Here is an 18,156-nt window from a genome sequence, read left to right as displayed (position 1 = left end):
CAGTCAGTATAATTTTGTAGCTTACGTTAGTTAGATGTAGGTTAAAAAAGTTAGCTCTCCACATACGAAAGACACATCTCTTGGACGTTCAAGGAATTTTCAGCCACGGGCAGGGTGGAAAAAAATCATGTTTTTTTTTTTAAAAAATCATTTTTGTTGATTTTTTTGATTTAAATCAAATCTTTCTCCTCGTATAATACAAGTCGCGAACTGAAGAAAAAACATTAGGAATTAGTATTAAATGCTAATTATGCCATTTAAGTGAAAGTATTGGGGTTGAATTTTGAATTATCCTTAATCGTTAACCTATATCAATCGCAAACAATGTTTCTTAACCATTTTAAATTATGGCTCGTTTCAAAGATAAATTATAGACTTTCAGTCAAGCAGCTACAGCACCATTCCTATTTACCCTAGGATCATGGTACAAACATCACTCTCTTTAGAATAGAACAACTTTTGAAACGGTAACATTCACATTTCCCTATCGTGTCCCTGAAGCAGGAAATTTTGAGAGTAATCGGCGTTTTTTTTTTTTTTTTTTTTACCTTTTTTTTTAAATTTTGATCCCCTCTGGATTCCCCTGTGTTAACGCACAGATCTCAAAATCAACTGGGAAATTCTAAGGGGTGTACTAAATGTGTGTACAAAATTTCAAGCTTCTATCTTGACTAGTAAGGGTGAGAAACCTATTTAACATTGAGCTAAGAACATTCCCACAATGCCCCAGATGACCCGGATGTAATATAAAAATTTCATCAGACATCCCTATTTATCCTAGGATCATGATTTGTACATTATTCTCTTCAGAATAAAACAAATTTTCAAAAAGTACCCTTAAAATGTCTCCATCATGTATCTGGAGCGGGTGAATCACGAAAAAAGGAATTGTCTGTTAAAAATATCTTTTTTTTTTTTATTTTTTACCTCTATGGACCCCTCCCCCTGTTTTAAGGCAGAGATCTGAAACACATCTGAAAAATACTGAGGGGTGCACTGAGTAAATGTGCAAAATTTCAATCTTGTAGGTGCAAAAGTAAGAACGCGAAAACTAATATTCCCCAAATACCCCAGATTTCCGTATAAAACAGGATCTCAGGTAACAGTTTCCTGAGACATCCCTATTCATCCTAGGAACATAGTACGTACATCATTTTCTTCAATAGAACAACCTTTCAAACAGTACCATTCATATGTCTACATCTGAGGCGGGAAAATCACGAAAGAAGCTACTTTTTTTTTTGTTAAAAATATCCTTTTTTTAAAAAAAACATTTTTGCCCCTCTGGACCCCGCTGTTTCCACGCAGAGACCTGAAAACATGAAAATTATTAAGGGATGCACTGAACGTGTGTGCAAAATTTCATTCTTCTGAATGCAAAATGTAACCCGCCAAAAATAATAATACGCATAACAAAATCCTTTTAAATTTATGACGTCATCACGCACTATGCCTCAACGCAGAAAGGCGTGAAAGCATATGTAACATGATCTAAAATGCCTCCAGTCTTGAAGAAAATAAAGTAAAAAGCATTATTGGTACTTTTTTAATCGAATAATGAAGATTCTACCCTATCACTTAAAAATAGGTTATATAATGTAAAACGTTAAGCATTAAGGAAAAAGTACAGGAACGTTTATCAAAATGACACTTTTTTTCACAAAAGTTACTGATATTTGGCAGGGGCCTATTTTTAAAAACTCAGAACTAGTTTGCGGCATGAAATACATAAATTTCGCCTAAAGTTATAAAATTAACAAAAAAAATTTGGAGGGGGGATAGGACCCCTCTAAATACGCCCTATTATCTGGGAACAAACACACACACACACACACAAAGAATTTTCGTCTTAAATGTCGATGGAATAGTTAACGATTTTAAGGCCCAAACCCAATGTTACAAAAAGAAGAAAGCAGGATTGCTCCGTTACCTGTTCTAAACGGGATTTTCCCTAATCACCCTCTGTATGACACTTATTTTCATACTATACTGTACATTTGAGTCTCATTGTATTATGATTATTAACTTCCATAATCGAAATAACAGAACGGAAAGGGGATTTTACTTATTTTCACTTTAAATTAATTTATTTCGGAATTCGATTTAAATCAGACTTATTTAAATCAATCCACCCTAGCCACGGGTAACGGGATGTGAATGGGACGTATACGTGCTGCCAGTCGACATTCTACGGAAACACACATGAACGACTCAGAAAATGTACTTTCAGTAAGTAGGATTCCTAAGCGACATTTCTGGGTTCTTTGTGGGATAATGCCAGGATGGCTTTTGCAGATCCAAATAGTTTCCGTGAGAGACACATAAAATTCATGTATAAATCAATATAAATCTGAACCATAATTGGAGTAAATGCAACTTTAGCTTTACGTGATTCTGCTCTATTTCCCTCCCCACTCCTGCATATACTTTCTGAGTTATGTGATAAAAGAAAAGAATCTAAAACGCTGATGCACTATGTTCTATTGGTAGTTTACCCACTATGGCCTTTCACTAACTCACTCACTCTATTGCCCGTGGAACCCGGAGGTTTAATGTCGCGTTCACAAAAGCTCTCCACTGACTTCTGCCCTTAGCCAACTGGTTCCAGTTTCTACTTTGTATTCCTATTTCTGCGTGATCCATCTTAATATTGTCCTTTCATCTGAGCCCGGGTCTTCCTAATAGTCGTTTCCCGATTGGACCTTCAGTTAAAACTTTGAGAAACGTTCCTACTTTTTTTCCATTTTGGCTACATGAACTGTGCACCTGAGCCTCGACTTAACGGCCCTAACTATGTTTGATAAACGGTGTACGGCTTCCTCGTTATGAAGTTTCCGCCATTCCCGTTCCTCTTGGGTCTATCTCTGATGAAGCTAAGTGAATAGTTGGCGAAACTGTTACACGTTAATAATTTTCTTAATAAACGTATTGTTTTGTTCAACGAATAGTTTAAATCAGATTTATGAAAATAGCATGCTTCCCGGCGCGGTGCCTTTTTCCTGCCTTCACTCGCTCAAGCCTCCACTTTTCAATGGATCACGAATTTCGTTCGGGCCTGTTTAATAAGAACAGAAAAGTTGGCGATGGAATACATTTTTTAGTCATTACGAGTCAATTTTCTACACGATACAACATGCACAATTACTACCTTTATACATTGTTTAATATTTTTACTTGTTTTGAAGTAGCAGAAAACAGAAGAATCTAGAGGAAACATACGATATCTGTCAACCAGAAAATTTATTTGGTGCGATCTGTGATTGAACCACAGACCCCACGCACCAGAAGTGAGCGCCCTACCACTGACTACCCCAGCCCCCTTGATACTAATTGAAGTACGTGGCCTGCATGAACATGTAGCTTTATATTAGTTTCTCTGACGCGACGATATAAGAAACTTGTATTTTATGTTTCCAAGTAAAGAGGTAGAAGTGTGAAACTATTAACTGCTCTAATCTATATGATTTTATGGGATTGATTTTTGGATTGTCCTTATTTATGCGCAACTCTCGGATGCTGACCCGCCTGCTCTCCCAGCAGAAGCACACCCGCACGGATCCCCTTGCTCCGATCCTTTCCTCATGCAGTTACATTCTCGATTTTAGTAGTAACCTAGCACAAGTTGGTATTTTTTGCATTGTCGTGTTTGTGACTTCCGTCCGAACGTGTATTTATATCCGTAAAGAGAGTCCTCGTAAATTGAATCTGCACCCATGAATGTAATCCTACCCTAAGAAACAATTTCTGAGACACTAAGAGTGAATTCATGATGAAATAATTCCATATAATAGGATAGCTCGTAATCATTTTCAGAGCACATCAGTTTGCACAACATTATCAATCTGTACCCAATTATTTAGGTGCCGATTGAGAATAGGGATTCACATATTTGTAAAATTTACACAAGAAATTTGCAATATTATTTTATTAGACCAGTCTGTAAATAATCGAAATAGTCCTATATTGTGTTCTTACTTGTGAGATGCGTATCTACGTAGAAATACACAGCCTCACAAAACTTAAGCAACTCGAAGTAGCAGAAAATAAAACGAAAAGATTGCTGCACCAAGTATGATCAACATAAAGACGCTACAGATTCAGAATGCAACACAAATAAATAATAAGAATGTACAGGATGGCCAGAAAGTTCAGAAACACGATACCTCGACATGTAAAACTGAACTGTGCAAGGGCATAGGCATTCATCAATATGGCGTGTGATCACCAGGAACAGATACACAGGCACGACATCTGGCTTCCAAGCTGCAAATCAGTGTTGATCAAGTCTTACGGCAGATGGCGCCATTCCTCGAGACGAGCCGTTTAGTTCAGAAAGAGTGCGTGGTAGTGGATTGCGCTAGTCGCCGCCCAAGAGCATTCCACACATGGTCGATGGGATTCAAGTCCGGTAAGTATACAGGCCACGCAATGCGCGTACTGTCTTCGATCCCCAGATAGACACTAGATGTCCACGGTGTGGGCCGACATTGTCAACTATAAACAGGAAGTCCGCACCAAATGCTCCACGGAAATTGCGCACATGTGTATGGAGAATTTAACCCCGACACCGTTGTCTCGTCAAAATACCATGTTCCAGAATATGCAGGTCCGTTTTCTCATTCAGCATGATCTCACATCACACCATGATGGAACCATCGCTAAACGACGGCTGTTCAGCAATGAAATTCGGGTGATAGCGTGTTCCTGGCTGTCTCCACAATAATGTCTGACCAAAATCAGATGACAGGCTGTCATTCTATAATGCGCGCCCACTGGTGTTCCTCCCATGCAACGTGTTCCTGAATCCATGCGCAACGTGTACATTTGTGCTCCCGTTTCAATGGTACACACAGCACAGCCTCTTGTTATACAATTCTGCCGTATTGAGCCACCGACGAACAGTTTCACGACTAACATGTTGGCGGTTACGTCTGGAAGGAACTGTGAAAAACCAATCATCGGCCGCCGACTTCCTCCATGACGTCTACTGATTGTATGTCCACTTTGGAAGCGACTCCACAGCGTTGACATAACACTTTTGTTCACATTGAATTCCTGCGTCACGCCCACTTGAGATCGGCCTAGTTCCAATCTTCCAATTATTCGCCCGCAGTCAACGTCACTCAAATGTCGTCTGTCAGCCTTCACCTGATATTCCAGACAGGAACCACCAACTCATTGTTTGCGGCCTCAGACACAACTGTGCTGTCGTGTACGCCTCCTGGCAAAATCTGTTCAGTGCGGTTGCGACGGTGCTATAGCGGACTCTCGCCTTGACTGTGCGTCTCTTTGTATGTACATCCCACATGTCAGTCTTTAATGGGCCCAACACATTACTTATCCCACGTTCACTCGGGTTGCTTACATTTTGTGGAGCGTTGCATATTAATGAAAGTCTAACCAGTCAAGCACGGTTCCCTCCATAAGGCAGTCATCAACGACAGTACGCCAAGTGAAGTCAGATGAAGCTAAGTACTTGAAGGCAGTTTATTAACTCATAAGCCACAACCATATAAGTCTCAGAGTTAAGTGATTAACATATTTGTGAAATTTACGTAATGTGTTAATTTAGATGAGCAATGTGGAAGCAATTAAAACATATGCGGATCGACCTCTAGCGTCCCAATAACGTACAAATACATAGTACAACATGTAAAGTTAAGTATTTTTATGTCATATATAGTGGTTTTTTTCCCCGCTACCCTCATTTATGTGTATACTCATTGTCGCTTATGCGCCTGCTCTCTATAGACGCACTCCCGAGCGGTAGAAGCCCATCGTGATGCACTCCTCCTTGGAGCGGGAATTGTATACCTAACTCCCCAAAAATATAGGTCTGCATGTAATTATGGTGCTGCTTAAGTTTACGCACACCACATTTTGCAGAATTTACATATAGAACTCAATACCACCATTGAGAAATATGTTTATAAAAAACAAATTTCTGCAGGCAACAGAATTAAATAGTTAAGTTATAAAGCTGTACTTTATGTTTACAAGTGCTATACGACAGTTAATGTGAGTGAGTGCATATTGGTTATTATTTTCCGCCAGCAGAGTATTTCTGCATAGGGTACAAGAGCTGTATGTTATGTTTACAAATGTAGTGCACTACTGGTGTGAAACCATTACAAGCGAAGGGCTCATAGTGGTCTGGTCTCTTGTAAATAGTTGAAAACTGACCAAAAGCACACGAAAAAGTGACCAAAATCTCATCATGCCCCTCTTTTTATTTGTCAAATTCTACATCACCTCACTCGTTCTTTGTTCTTTTGTTTCATCTTTTTTTTCTTCCTCCTTTTTTAGGTTTTCTAAGTATGCTTTGTAGTTACGGTAAGCAGACTTAGAAGATATAAGAAACTTCTGAGTAAGTGGAACCAGTTCTGGTCTATTTCCGAATTTCTTCATCCTAGACATTATATTTAACTTAGCACTGAGAGTTCTCAAAGCCATGAAATATTCAAATTCATCACCTACTCTTAAGAAGAACAAACAACAAACATAACACAAGAGGAACATGATAAATCACACAAATACTCACACACAACGTTGAGCGGAGAGTTAACTATTACGAGAGAAAACTAAAAGACTATTGTGATAGAAGAAAGAATGGACACAGAAGGGTTCTCAACCCCATCTTGAGAGCTTAAGCATCCACTGTACTTTAGAAAGAATAAAAGCTGAAGTGAGAATAATCCTGACTGTTTCACATGTGGCAGTACGTACTGAAGCTTTCAGAAGAGTAATGAGTAACAAGTTTCTGACTTTTTCCATTTATTTTTATACTTTTCTTAGAAAACTGCCAATGCAAAACATATATCACACGAAAAAGTCACTTTACCTCACAAAAAAATAACTTTTAGTGACCTACTTGAAAAAAAAAGTATCTTAGTTAAAAAAAGACACTCACTATGAGCCCTGCAAGCGCTATGGAAACTCGTATCACTAGAAAGATCTACGTGTTTTCACTACCCTCGCTGAAGCCCCTATTCTTTTCAGGCATACCTTCCGGGCTTACAAGCTTTCCTATGTCTTGACTCAGTTAGATAGCTACCATTCGTGCTGTTCATGGGTACCTAACACAGGTTTGTTTTTTTGTACTGTTGTTTATATGGCATATGTGTAAACGCTGTATGCAAATTGTGAAAGAAATTAATCGTTCAGTAATCACTTCGAGGACAACAACGAAATTAGTGAAAGCACTGTAACTTTGCAGAAATTATTTTGAATGGTGTGCCTAAACTTGATCTACACGAATCTGGTAGAGGACAATTACAGCCGAAATCATTTCTAGGACGACAAGAAGGAAATTATTGAAAGCATTATAATTTTCAAATTATTTCGTTTGAGTGCCTACACTTGACCTGCACGGAATTGGTGTGTGGATCCCTATTCTCAAACTGCATTATTATTGGGGCATGCGTCAGGGGACAGCCCAGAAGATTTTGCGGAATCATTTAGAAGTAAAAAATTATTTCAAAAAATGACAGACTGTCTTCAAGCTGCACCTTGATCGGTAGTTAGACATAAATTCCTCACACGGTAACTACTCTTCATAAAGCGACTACCACAAATTTAATTCCAATGTAGTTCAAAAAATTTCAGCCTCACATGAAGTTCAATGTTCAAATTATTTGTTCAACACTGTAGGATATGTACTTACTTTCATATTCAGTACATGCTTCTACAGAGTTGAGGGAAATTTATGCTACAATTTACAGCACAGTCCAGAGAATTACATTTCTCTGCTTCTGCTCATTCCGAGCAGAACAAGCACAAAAACAGCCTCTATTTAAGTATGGAAATAGTGGGTATTATGTATATTAGATCAAAGACTGAATTTCATAAAAAATAATCTCATATGATATAAAGGATAAATGTGATTAAATACTTTTTGACATCTACAATTTATTATTACCACACTCCTCACCGGCTCGCACACACAACACGTTTTCAAAAAATTGATACTGACAAACGCCAAGTGATTGTTTACGTGTGGTTTCTTTCCTGTTACGAGCCAATCAAGTTTCTGCCATTGATACGAGCCAATCAAGTAACCAACGGAGTTTACTAATTTACAACCTTTCTGACCAACTGACTAAATTTGTTTCCACCAAATAAAGAAAAAAGCGGAAAATGTATCTTTCATTTTCATTATTGGCATTTCTGACATATTACATCTATGCAATGACATACCGTACTCTTAATATTTTTCATTTCGCACATATTTATCATGATTAGGAAGCAGAGAATAGGCGACGATGTTCAACTTAAAAACTAACTCGGGTCGGCTGCTTGGAGTCAGAAATCGTGTTGCATCACGTTGATCGTCGAGAAGTCCGGTAAACCTAGCGAAGGAAACGTGGGTTTATATTAATATCATTGGAAAAACTTATCTTAAATGATAAATGTAAATTTGAGAATGTGAGATGCAATGCCGTTGGGTATTCACACAAAGGTTGCAATTGGATGGTAAGTAGATATAAATTAATTACTTTTATTTATTATTTGCTTCTAATTTTCATTCTATCACGCTTCTTCCAGGTCAATATTATAAAATGAGAAATGGGAAACTCGTGATTTTAGCTACCAGTTACACATTGTCTAATTATTTGAGAATATTAAAAAGTTTTAAAGTGATAGGTATAGACAATGGGTTCACTCGAGTAGACGGTTCTACCAAATAGGAAATTCATGGGTAAAATACGATGTGAAAGATTTTTTTTTTTTTTTGAAGAAATGAGAATATAAGTAATCACTGTCAATGCTTAGCATATTAAAATGAATTTTCAGTAAAAGTATTGTATATGTAAGTGTGCTCTTCCAGTATCCTCCTTTATGGGTATATCTCCCGTCACTAACGCTCCTGATCCTTTCTGATGCACCTACTCGCTACCGCTCGGTCTCCCTTAGTTTCTCCTCCGGCTCGGTTAGATATTATTCTTGGTTTTAATTGCTATCTAGCATAAGTTGGTTCGTGGTGTATGCAATGAGTTTTTACGGCATATTTCCTTATTATATTTATACTGAGCCCTCCTGAAATCAATCTGCAAGTAGTAATGGAGCTCCTCATAGTACATGTTCTACTAACAGAAACAAAAGCTCGTACCTAACTTAAAAATGTAAAAAATGTGTCAAAATTTCTTAGATCTGTCTGCTCGAGTAATGGCGAAGCGTTTCGATTTTTTTTTTTTTTTTTTTTTTTTTGTGTGCATAAAACTGATATTGATATATACATGCAAAATAATTCTTGTGTGGAGAGCTTGTTCTCTTCTAAAATTTCCAATTCGTTCAAGGAGTAATGAGCTTCAAAGAGTTAGTGCGTTTTGACCGAGAAAGTAATACCCTTAGTACATTTGAGAGAATTACGTTTTTAACGCATGACCAAATAATTGATGGAATATCTGCAAACTAGGATGCCATAAAAACACGTACCAACATGTGCTACGTGATCACTAGATAAGTATAAAACTGTAGACGCTTTACATTAAATGTACAGTGTTATTTCAAGTAAAAGAATGCATTGTTATTAAATATTAAACTAACGTAATAATTGTATTCAAAGAGTAAAAAAATCAAAACTGGACAGAGATTCAAATCTGGTGGACCATTTGTCTTAATACGCGCTTGTAAATTTTAAACTAATAGAGAAAAACCATTGAAATTTTGGACTAATATTTAGTTCTCTCCCAATTTGCACATATAAGATCTCTCTTCTTATTTCATAAAATAAATTTGAGCGAGCGACATGGAGCGAAGAGGGTTAAAAGTTCCGCAGGGATCGATGGTTTTCTACCTTTATCACAGTTTAAACAAAAATAGGATACTGAGCCATGAAACGAGTCAGGGGAGGTTATAAATGCCATCCAAATTTTGTACCATGCAAATATCGGCATGGAAATATTGTTTGGCACACTCTTCGATACCACAAGGATAACAGTTTTACCAATCCAACATTTTTAAAAAATATTTTATTATTATTATTTTTTGTGATGACACTAGTACGTCAGATTATTAAATGTTAAATGAAATCTAAGGTATTATTTAGTTTCTGCCCTAAATCACTTGTTAGTGACGCTGGTTTATTTAGTAATGATTGCAGTTTGTTATTTGTTATTTTGATGAGTATAAATGCAGTGTGGACGTATAGTATAAAAACTAGGTGCGTAAAACACGACCCAGCTTGTGTTAGATGGCCAATAAAAACACGAATGCAATCTTACAATGTCAGGGCAGGAGCGTGGTAGGGGGACCCGAATATTAGCGGGGATTGCGTCCAAAGGAGCAGGCGTATCAGCAATGGTGAGTAATCGTATAAACAAGGTCGTTTACAACGGCTCGCTATAAGTTGAAGTACCGGTTTCGGAGCCGTCGATGGATTTGGGGGAGATACTAAATGCCATTCTCAGAAACGCCCAAAGTTTGGTGGCCTCTACAATAGTACTAATAATGCAAATGAAACAGATGGGGAGGGGGGATGCACATTGAAAGTACTTCAGCATCTAATAGTTCCCATTAATCAGATATTTCCATCAGCGTGGCGATACTCACCAGCTTGTTTTACACTGGATCCGTTCCTTTACATTTCAGTTGTGATTTTAGCTTTCCTATAAATTACAATTGTACAAAGAGTATTTTGTAGCTTGATTTCTGTTATTAATTTTCACCTATTGATTGTCACCGTTATTTTAACAGTTCACTCTGTGTTATATGAAAGGATCACGTAGTTATTTTATAAATTTTTTCAAATGTTTGAAAAGAAACTCAGACACAGTGTTGAAAGTATATTAATATCCTTTTGCAAATGATAAATAAAAGTGTGGAGCGTAAAGAGCCCTAATCAATTTTCAAAATGATCACCTTGATCTTTGATGCAAGCCCGGAGTGGCAGACCACTCGTCAATGATATTACGAACAGTGTCGATAGGGAAGTGGCGGGCTGCCTTGGCCAGGGCGCGGTTCAGGAAGTCCACATTAGGAGGTCTCTTCTTGCAAGTAATTGATTGAAGCACTGACCACTGTTTGTAGTAGAGCGGGTTCAGATCTGAGTTGCAAGAGGGCCAGTCTAGTGTGGAGATGAAGTCGGGGAAGTTGGCCCGGTAGCAACTCCTGTGTTGACCGTCTGTTGTGCGCGGGAGCAGAATCCTGTGGGAAGGCCCATTGTTGGTTGGGGAACACAGTGGTTTCACAATGTCACAGTAACCGATAACACTGTGGTTTGGTACACAGTAACCGATTTTTTCACCCTTTGTTCACCAAAATGAAAGCGTGTTAAAGCTCTCATCCCCACCACACCATGGTGATTGATGCTGGAACTTTGCACCATGGAAACACGTTCACCAGCGTGCGCTGATGACTATGTGTATACACGATCATTTTGAATATTAAAGGATTGCTTAATTGTGAACAGTTTCTCGTCGGAAAAGAGAATTGTCCTGTGATCACTTCTTCGTAACGCTCGAGGAGATGTTTGGCTTTCACCACTTTGCCGGCGTAACGCATCAGTTAGGAAGTTTACTAATTGAGTTCTGATGGGATTTCGCAGAATCCTTGCAGCTACTGCTTTAACTGCCTGTAGTGTCCTCACTGTGCGCGATCTGCCACTACACTGTATATCGTTGACACTTCTCATTTCATTGTATCGCTTGATGGTGCGGTAGACAAATCATTCATCTAGATGCAGGGATTGGGTGCCGAATATCCGTGGTGGTGGTATGCCCACCTTGTGTAGTACTAAGACTGCAACAAGAATACCACAGTCACTCCACCGTTACACGTTCCTACCGCTACGCGTCTCACCGTGGAATGAACAGCTTAAGGATCGACTTCGCCTGCGATACTCAAATGGCATCACTCACTCACACCTAGCACGATCAAACGGCGGTCAAAATCCCGGACAGTATTTATGAAATAACTAGGTGCTTGTTCGAATTAATCTAAATTAATTCGAATTTTTTATTTTGCAGTATCATATCTGAAACGAAAGAGAAGAACCTTAAGTTTGAATAGAAGATATCTTAAAGACATATATATATATACAATTATAGAGTTTAAGTTTTTATCCATACAGGTTATGTAATTCACAAAAGTTTTAAATATTTTTGAAAAGCTTCTAGTGGAATAAAGTATTTGCAATAGCCACAAAAGATGAATTTTAGTGACAACAGCGTGTGAGTAACACCAGAACTAAAATATAATTCTAGTATTTCACAGAAAAGATTTGATTCTACAAGTAGTTCTTTCATAAAACAGCGAATGGACTGTTAAAATGACAATGACAATTAATAACCGAAATCAAGCTAAGGAATACTCTGTGTACAGTTGTATTTTATAAGAATGATAAAATTACAATTGGAGATGTAAAGGAAAGAATCCGGTGTGACAAAGAGGTGATGCTGAAAATCATTCCCACACGGATGGAAATATCTGATTAAAGTAAACAAAAGTGAGGCACAAAGGTAAAGTTTTTTTTATGAGTATGTTCCCTCTAGCTTCAATCAGTAGATACATAATAAACACATTGTTATAACTTAAGAAGTATTCACAGTTTTCTTGTTTCATGCTTCAGCTTCTAAACCTTGCAATTGTAAGCTCTATGTTGAACGGATCAATGTTGAAGGATGGGTATTAATTTTAGACAAACGAAATGAAATCTTTTTGTTTTACTGCGTCGGTTAAGCCGTGTAGGCTAAACGAGACACAGATATTTATCGATTTGTGCACCTTACGAGGTGAATGTAGTATTCAACCACCTTTCGCCCTGAAAACAGCTTTGATGCAATGTGGAAATGAGTCATGGAGTTCGTAAATGTATAAGTGGAATAGAACGCCTTTTTGTTCCGGAACGTTGCATCACTCAGTTCCGTGAGAGAGGAAATGGAAGCGGAGATTGCTCTTGATTCGTCCGAAAAACAGACCACAGATGTTCAGTGACTTTCAGAGCCAGAGATTGGGCGGCAGAGAAGGGGTTTAATTTCATCTCGATGTTCCTTGAACCTCGCCGCACTTGTGTGAATGAGCACATTATTATGGAATATAGCGTCATTTCCCGGAAGCATCTGGATCATAGGATGCACATGGTCTCCTAAAATAGCGACATGATCACGGGCAGTGACGCGACTGGTAAGTTTGAGCACATGATGTTGCACAGAATATTGAAAACTAGGATATTGTGGCCCACTGCATCACAGCCATATTTCAAGGTTGGGCGAATAAATTGTGAACCATACGCATTTTCGGGCGTTCGCCACACACAAACACAGTCCGGGGTTTGAAATAAATCAGTGACGATTGATTCGACCATATCACATATTTCCAGTCGTCAGTAGTCCATGTTAAATGTTCGCGACCTCATTGGCGTCGTGCTAAAACGTGATGGTCGTATATCAGCGGTTTCGCCCGTGCAACCCAATCCTGTATGTCCATGTTATGTAACCCGCAGCGAACTGTAATATTGGACACAGGCTGGGGGAGATGGTGAGTTTCTCCATTACTTACATCGCAGTCGCTCGAAGAAATCCTTGTAATTGGCAATAAAGCTAAGAAGGAAGAAGTGATTTCCACTTAAATGTGTACTCTTTCAGTTTTTGTGAAGAGTTAGAAAAGAATTTCTTATGACTGCTTTTCTCTTCTTTTTCAGTGGAAAAAAGTTGATGTAAAATATTTATTTAAAGATGTGATGTGATCCATAATCATATAATTTTTAAAAAAATAATTACTTATTGGATTTAAATTTCACTATATTGTTTCGGCAAACACTTGTCACTATCGTCGGTAGTTCAGGTTAACTCGTCTGACAGTCTTTGCTCAGACTGTCATCTCTTACCAATTTGTGTGCCCAAGTGAACAATGATGAGATTAAATCTTCGAGTAACTCCTTTTTTCTTTCTTTTTTTTTTCACCGATTTTTTTTCCCTCATTGCTTTTATAAACTCACACACCTTTTATAACAACAAATATAATGTAGAACTAGTTTGTTTAGAATTGTGCTAGCCATTGAAAAGCACTTATAATCTTGCTCGTATAATCATAAACTTATATCAGAAGGCATTTGAATTTAAATTTATAATAGTATAATAGTATATGACAGTTGCTTAACTAGAATTTAAAGTCATTATTAATAAATGGTAAGTTAAAAAGTGTATCATCTTAGAATTTATTGATTGTAACCCCAAATTTACACATGCTTTTCAATCTTCACGAGTATTTAAATAGTATTATTTCAGTTATGTTGAGTATGTTTTTCATCCTATTTTTTAGGGTTATTGTTACAGCTTTGGGAATAGCAGGATTTGTGGCGTCGAAAAATTACGTCGAGAAACATCGTTATGAGAGTATGAAAGTGAGGCAGCGTATGAGATCATCCAATTTCGGAGAGTACGAGCAAAGTTCCAGGAGATTTTCAGGATAGTTGCTGATTGTATATTTTACTCTCCAAAATGACTGCGTTGCCACAATTGGATCCCAGCAAACTTCAACTAGTGCAGGAGTTGGAGATAGAGATGATGTCCGATATGTATAATCGGATGACCGCAGCATGTCATAAGAAATGCATTCCCCCTAAGTACACCGAAGCAGAATTGGGCAAAGGTGAAGCAGTGTGCATTGATCGTTGTATTGCAAAATATCTAGATATTCACGAACGCGTCGGGAAAAAGTTAACACAGTTGACTATGCAGGACGAAGAGTTCATGAGAAAAATACAAGCGGAACAGTCGAAGGCAAGTTAATAGATAAGTACATTGTAGTGTCTGTATTACTTGAAGCTCAAACACATAGCGTTTTTGTAGTAGTTGTTGCAGTTTAACATACGTTGTTACTATGTGACTGAAATAAATTTTAAGATGTCTGCAGAAATATATCTATAATGTACAGCAGACTGTAAGACGAAGAAAGGAAATACTAATGCTGATATTTCTTTAACTCACTCTATGGAAATGAGAATGTCACTCTCAAATCCTGTAGTGATAGGTTTCTTGTAGTACAACCAGGCGAATGCTGGTTTGTTAAGGTTTACATAAGCAACGACAACTTTACTGTAATGAAAATAAGGGATGTATCTTAGATATTTGTAAAGCTTCGCAATAATAAAGTAAAGTGTTCTGTAGATTTTTTTTTTCTTCTTAAACTTCAGTTTCCTTTTACTTGTATGCTTGTATATATAAATTGATTTAATAATTGTATGAAAGGGCGTTATTGCAATGATTCTTTAGAAAGTAACGGATTTTTCCAACAATCGAGAATAAAAGGAGCAAGGGTGAACTGTGGGATAGCAATACTGAAGTTTAATGTGTCCACATGTATGTAAGTATATGGTCATCCAACAGATAGCGCCACGATAGCTGTGAAAATAGTGTCTCTGAGTGACACCTCACAAACAGTGATCTGTAATTGAGTTTTTAGTGACAGAAAAAGACAGCTTGGGGAGCATTTACAAACAGTTGTATACTATGTATGAAGGTTGTGCAGTCGATAAGTTTACTATTGAACGCTGGGTGCAGAGAATGAAACAGGCCTCCCAGCTGTCCTTTTTTCCTGTATTTTGGAAATTTGTGTATATTTTGTCGTATATTTTAATCTTGTCCTTTATTTCCTATTTTTTTTTTTCTGAATTGCTATATATAAGCGGAAGACTAGTCACTAATTCTCAGTTATTTTTTTTTAATTTGCTTTTTCCTATCCTCCCATGTCCATTCTTTTCTTTTTCTTTGTTTCCTATGTGCTTGTTCTTCCCCAGCAAAGCTTAACTAAGGTACCTTGCCATGCTCCAGTTTCTTATAACGCAAGCTGTATTAGCGTTTTCTTTCATCAGTGTTTGCAGCAATATTGGTGTTGGCTGGCCATTGAGGCGTGTTGGTATTCACCAACTTTCCCAGCGCCTTCCAACATTGCTGTACATAATATACAGGGTTCCCACGCGTCCTGGAAAACCTGGAAATAAAAGTGTCTTGTGAAAACGTCCGGGAAAAGTCATGGGAAGCAAAAAAGGGTAAAAATCCTGGAAATTATTTATGAACTGGATTGTTTATTTGAGAGGGAAATACGTTGATCCTTTTTCTTTAATCAGTAAATCAAGTTTCTTATTTCAATCAGTTTCTTTTTTCCAGAACAATACAGCAGGTCTATTAAGATTAAAAAGCAAAAGGTTATATATATATATATATACTCTTATTCTGTATTAATCTAAATCTTGTTTCCAGTTGCCTATTGGGGTGAAGGGTCTTTTCTCACAATATATTTTTTATTTTATATTTATTTATTTATTTGTGCTTTAGAGCGTAATATTCTATTGAACAAACCAAACTGTCCTATATTTTTTCAATGTCCTGCTGGGAGGCCTGAAGACTTCATGCTCAGGCCATCCACAGCTACCAGCCGGGACATGTTGCAGCGCGTCGATGAAATTATTCTTGTAGGTTGGCTCATCACAAGTCGGCAGTTGGCCGTATAAAACGTTCCGTCAGTTACGAAGTGAGATGGGAATAATTGGTGCTGTGGAATATTCGAAGGTATAGGTTCCGATCTTACTACTCAAGCTTATCCTACCCACCTAACTAGAAAACAATTCCATCATTTAAAACCTTGGCTTTAAGAGTGTCGTGACTATTAGTAGTTCAGTCTTTAGTCGGACTGCGCAGTTTGCCCTGATGTTAGAAGCTAGACATAGGCTTGTTTTGTCAGGCACTGGCTTTTATCCATTTTGTCTCAAATTCTCACAAATACGAAACCAGGGATCAGCATTATAAATCAGAGACGAAACGACAGTTCGTGGAGTGGCGTCATTTACAATTATCAAGAAGAAAGAAGTTGAAGACTTTACGGATAAAGCAGTTTAGCGACACACCTGGAAAATTGTTAAAAGTCAGGGAATTTGAGAAGATCGAGAATAGACAGAGAATTCTAAGAATCAAGGAATTTTGTTTTGCTAAAAATGAATTTTAAAATCATTTGAAAAGAAAATTTAAGATTTCAAATATGGTTGAGTCCAGGGCCGGATTTAGGGGGGGGGTGCAAAGGTGCACGTGCACCCCCTCCCCCTTCGTTGTAAATATACACTACCTAAAGAGAGAAGTTAGCAGTGAGTTTTGCAAAATCAATAGTTCAAGTCAATTTTCTAAAGGTTGAAGGAAAAGAATTCATCGAGAGCAGACACTTAGCATTTCCAAAGGAATTCCTCATTCACATCACAGATGCCTAAAGGCACTTAAAAAACTCAAATTTAATTCAAATGTACTGGTAGTTATTGGTGCACGCCCTCAGAGAAACCTGGATCCGGCCCTGGTTGAGTCCTTGTTTCATAGTTGGCAATTTCAAACTTAGGAACCTTCTGTTTTGCACTAACGATGTGAAAAAAACGTATGTTCTGTAGTTCTGCTCATTATCTTTTGCTTTCGCTTTGCAGTGGAATATCATATTTGCAAATCATCCACAAAATACAGTTGAATCAGCGATCCAATGAGAAACTCATTTTCAACGCGCGCAGGATTCCAGCCTTTTCTCTTTCTCGTTTCCGCTGGTTTCGATTTTATCTAAGTTTCTCTCGTGCTTCAAGTGAGGGAGCTTAACGAATTAAGTGATTTTCGAAACTTGTATTTGAGCTTCTGTGTTTTCATTGTAATGTACTTCGATTCGCAAAGAGGTTTGTTTTGAAAGTGCTTATGAGTTTACGAAAATAGTTGGTAAGGTTGCACATCGGCGTATGGATTGGGTTACTTGTGAATAGGCGGAGTAATTTATCGAGCACCCACTCTTTAAATATGAGATACGTCTATAGATACCAAAGTTCAGTTTCTATTTTGTGTTTATAATGCAATATACATTTAAAGGTGCACCCATGCTCATTAAACCTTTCGTGTATACTGTAGTTCACGATTTTCCTTTCGCCTTTGGTTCGATTTGAATGATTAGTAAGGTGAGATGGTAGATACTATTCCTTTATGAAAATGTTATAAAAAAAAAAATTAAAATTATAAGCAAGAAACAAAATTAAGCTTGATTGAGTGAATCCTAGCAATCGAGTTTTCGAGGGATTTTAGTAGTAGTGAAGTAAAATTCACAAGTTTCCAGTAAAGGAACTGGGTAAGGGATGGGAGGAAGGGAATAAAATATTTGATCTATTGGTTTAAACTGAGTGTCTACTGTAGATTGTATGCCAAA

General features: G+C 37.6%; 3 protein-coding genes across 6 annotated transcripts in view; 2 read left to right on the top strand and 1 right to left on the bottom strand.

Moving 5' to 3' along the window:
- LOC145687018 (cleavage and polyadenylation specificity factor subunit 1-like) overlaps positions 1-8,060 on the bottom strand; it is a 117,841-nt gene extending 109,781 nt beyond the window's left edge. Inside the window, exon 1 of one of the 4 annotated variants that reach the window (XM_081760556.1) lies at positions 7,931-8,060. The gene's annotated coding sequence lies outside the window, so the exon portion shown is untranslated. Of the gene's footprint in view, positions 1-7,663; positions 7,832-7,891 lie in introns of those variants that run through there. The other 3 variants (XM_081760555.1, XM_081760557.1, XM_081760558.1) reach the window with 3 other exon arrangements.
- Positions 8,061-8,272: 212 nt separating this feature from the next.
- LOC145687096 (uncharacterized) lies at positions 8,273-14,410 on the top strand. The gene is made up of 2 exons (XM_081760561.1): positions 8,273-8,472; positions 14,260-14,410. Exons 1-2 carry the CDS (start codon positions 8,435-8,437, stop codon positions 14,408-14,410), a joined length of 189 nt encoding a protein of 62 aa, XP_081616687.1. The 5' UTR covers positions 8,273-8,434.
- Positions 14,411-14,438: 28 nt separating this feature from the next.
- On the top strand, positions 14,439-15,106 carry Tim10 (translocase of inner membrane 10). The gene has a single exon (XM_081760560.1). It carries the CDS (start codon positions 14,439-14,441, stop codon positions 14,727-14,729), a length of 291 nt encoding a protein of 96 aa, XP_081616686.1. The 3' UTR covers positions 14,730-15,106.
- The last annotated feature ends 3,050 nt before the right edge of the window (positions 15,107-18,156 follow it).

This window comes from Thermobia domestica, chromosome 1, assembly GCF_964235325.1.
Source record: "Thermobia domestica chromosome 1, izTheDome1.hap1.1, whole genome shotgun sequence".
In the NCBI taxonomy this organism is placed as follows: domain Eukaryota; kingdom Metazoa; phylum Arthropoda; class Insecta; order Zygentoma; family Lepismatidae; genus Thermobia; species Thermobia domestica.
The sequence above is the reverse complement of the archived record's forward strand: the minus strand, read 5'-3'. Positions and strand labels throughout refer to the sequence as shown.